General features: G+C 55.1%; 1 protein-coding gene across 1 annotated transcript in view; it reads right to left on the reverse strand.

Moving 5' to 3' along the window:
* The window catches only part of CAMSAP2 (calmodulin regulated spectrin associated protein family member 2), a gene marked incomplete at its 5' end in the record, with an annotated part of 45493 nt that overhangs the window by 6520 nt on the left and 35808 nt on the right, over positions 1–3165 (reverse strand). Inside the window, 3 exon segments of the mRNA XM_015587352.2 lie at positions 33–169; positions 3002–3151; positions 3153–3161. Of these exon segments, the coding sequence (XP_015442838.1) occupies positions 33–169; positions 3002–3151; positions 3153–3161 (296 nt within the window).

Consider the following 3165-nt stretch of genomic DNA (forward strand, 5'->3'; position numbering starts at 1 on the left):
CCCCACGCCCCCGCCCCCGCCGCCGCGGTTACCGCGTCTCCTCCTTCTTGTGCTCCAGCTCCGCCTCCAGCCGCTGCTTCCGGAGCTGAGCCTCCTTCTCCCTCAGCTGCCGCTTCTCCAGCAAAGCCGCCCGCTTCACCGCCATGTCGTCTTCCGCTTTCTGATCGTCCTAGGAACCGATTTCGTTGAGAAAGAGGGAGCCGTTTAGGCACGAAGAGTCCCACTCCGATCGCTGCAGCCGCGGTCACAGCCGGAAACACGCACTATCTAGTCGCCCTTATCCCAACCCTGCAGCACACGCGGACGTTCCAGAAATTTCAAGGAAGAAGGAACGGATTAAAATACGGTGACAATTCTGTCAAGTAACAAAGGGCGCAGACTTACTGAATGACGTGTCTTCAAAACGTAGGAGCTGGCAAAGGACCACCAAAGAAAGGAAAAAGAACAGTTCTTTGGACCCTAATAAATAACCTGAGAGGAGTTTCCCAATTTTCCAAACCGCATTTAAATTGTACTTGAAATACGTGCTCAGTAAAGAAACCCGAGTGAAAAAGCACCAGAAACCAGCCAGGGTCACGGCGCGCACGCGCCTCCGGCCTAAGCGAGGGTCCCGCGGCTCGCTCGCGGGGTTCGGAAGGACGCTGAAGGTTCCGCCCCGGACGACAGCAGCCGCCCCGCTCTGCGGCCTGACAGCGCGTTCGCGACCGGCCGGCCGCCTGGGCCCGCCTCGGTTTCCTCTCAGGGACCTTCCAGAATGCTCCAGAACTCAGGGAAGGGACAAGCTCGAGCTCCAGACATGGCTGCTTGTCTTAAGGACTCTCCGTGATGCTTAACTCAACGCGCATTTCCTGGGCATCTGATACCGTCGCCACACAGCGCCAGGCAGACAGATATTACGACGGAAAGAAGACGGGGTGCCTTAGGTTACGAGCTTCAAGTCATGGGAAGGGGTGCCATCAGGGGGCTTTGCACAGGAGCCCAGAGAGACGAGCTCCGATGGAGACGCAAACGGCCAGCCCGACGCCCACACGTCCGTCCGTCAGAGACTACGGACACCTGGCCATGTGCCGGGCACTCGGCTGCGGTCTGGGGACAGAACGGCGCAGTGTCTGCGGGAGTTCACGGTCTGAGAGGGAACTAGTACCACGTGCAGACCCAGCAGTCAGTAGAGCGGAGACCCCCGGGTCGCAGGCACCGCGAGGGGCACGTTCAGGCGGGACACGGCACAGAACACCGCTCACGTCTGCTTGGGGCCTTGCAGGAGGCTCTGGCAGACTTTGAAATCAGTGTAAAGAACAGTCCAAAACAGAGGCTACGGGGAAGAGGGTAGACAAACAGGCTCGGGGGGTGAGGGGCGGAGGCCCGTGGAAGACCCCGAATATGATGCCGAGGGCTTTGGACTTCATTCAACAGGCAACTCCAAGTTCTCTGACCAGAGAGAGTCTCAACTGCAGTTACGCTCGTGGAAGAATGATCTCAGTTAGCAGACGAAGACTGGAAAGGCACAATGAGGGGCCGGGGAGCCCAGTTAGGAGGCGAAAACGCAGTCCAGGAACGAGCGTGGGGCAGTGAAGATGGCAGACGAACAGAAACGGATGCAGACGAGGGTGCAGGTGGGAACGGTACAGACGAGGGTGCAGGTGGGAACGGTGCAGACGAGGGTACAGGTGGGAACGGTGCAGACGGGGGTGCAGGTGGGAACGGTGCAGACGAGGGTACAGGTGGGAACGGTGCAGACGGGGGGACAGGTGCAGACGAGGGTACAGGTGGGAACGGTGCAGACGAGGGTGCAGGTGGGAACGGTGCAGATGAGGGTGCAGGTGCACTGCCTGTTTGGCATAAAGGGTTTCCCGCTGTTTTCTCTGTGAGGCACAGGGGCAACAAGCGTCTCTAGAACTGCACAGGAGGCTGTGTCTGTGGTGCTGACAGCAGCATTCTATTAAAAATCGCAGTTTTGCATAGTTAACAAATAAAACGAGACTCATATTCAAATTTCTACACATTCTAAAGGGTCTAAAGGTCAATCGTCCTGAGAGCGACTTTAAAATAAGTTACCGGTTTCCAACGTTAAATGGTTCAAAGTGAGACCGGCAACTGCAACCACTTCCCTGTCCTTCCTCTTGTTCTCGCAGGACTGCTGTGTGTTTCCGTCTAAAACCTTAAATTACACACCGCCGCTACTGAGCCCGACTTCCGTCTACACGCCACGTGTGGAACAGGGTCACAGATGGTCCACGTGAAGCCCTTGACTTTAAGAAAAACACGAATAACAAACATATATGTTTCTGATTGTTTGGGAAAAAAACAACTGTGTACTTCCCTGTAGATGATTTGGAAAATATAGGAAAATGTAAAGACGAAAGAAATGATAATTAGGAGAAATGTTTAAAAATGTGAGTAGGTTTTTGTTTTCCAAATGCCTATGACACATTTCAAGATCTTTGCCATGAAGAGGTGACGCTGTTCACTATCTGTGTTCGTCGGCTACAGACCTGCACCAGGTCAGGGGAAGGGGCGCCATCCCTTGAAATGTGCCATAGGAATCTGGAAAGACCAATACCAGGACTGGCGTCGTGGGCTAGACCTCCATCCAGTGCTTGTAAAGGAGCGACTTCGATGACAACTGTTCGAACTACATGAGCTTTTAAATGTTTCACTTTGCGAAACTCTGGTCAGTTTTAAAAGACTTTTAAAAAACAAGACACACGACGCCAAGTATCAGCTTTCTGCGCCCTGGCAACTGAAAAGCCCTGGGAAGAGATCTGAACGGCTTAATTTCTGAAAGCGAGAGAACAAAGCAGAGGAACAAAACGGCCGATCTGAACTCGTGTCGTGACCGACGACAGGAGGCTGTTCTAGAAACCCCAGGGGTGTGAGCGCCCGCCAGGGGAGACACCGAGGCCCGTTTGGGATCGCAGGCAGCCTGTCGAAAGCAGCCAGCGCGTCAGCTGAAAACCGGCCCCTCTGACGAGGACGCCTGGACCCGTGCAGTGGGCGTTACCTTGAAGAAGAACCCGCAGCACAGCTTCTGGTCCTCGTCCAGTTGTTCTTTGTCGCTGTCCCCGTCACCCTTCTCCACGGACACGTCGGCCTTTTCGGGGGGTTTCAAGTCCGAGAGGGACACTTCGATGAGGTTCATGCTTTTGGGGGCGGCGGGTGGGGGGG

The sequence above is a fragment of the Pteropus alecto genome, unplaced genomic scaffold (assembly GCF_000325575.1).
Source record: "Pteropus alecto unplaced genomic scaffold, ASM32557v1 scaffold90, whole genome shotgun sequence".
NCBI lineage: Eukaryota > Metazoa > Chordata > Mammalia > Chiroptera > Pteropodidae > Pteropus > Pteropus alecto.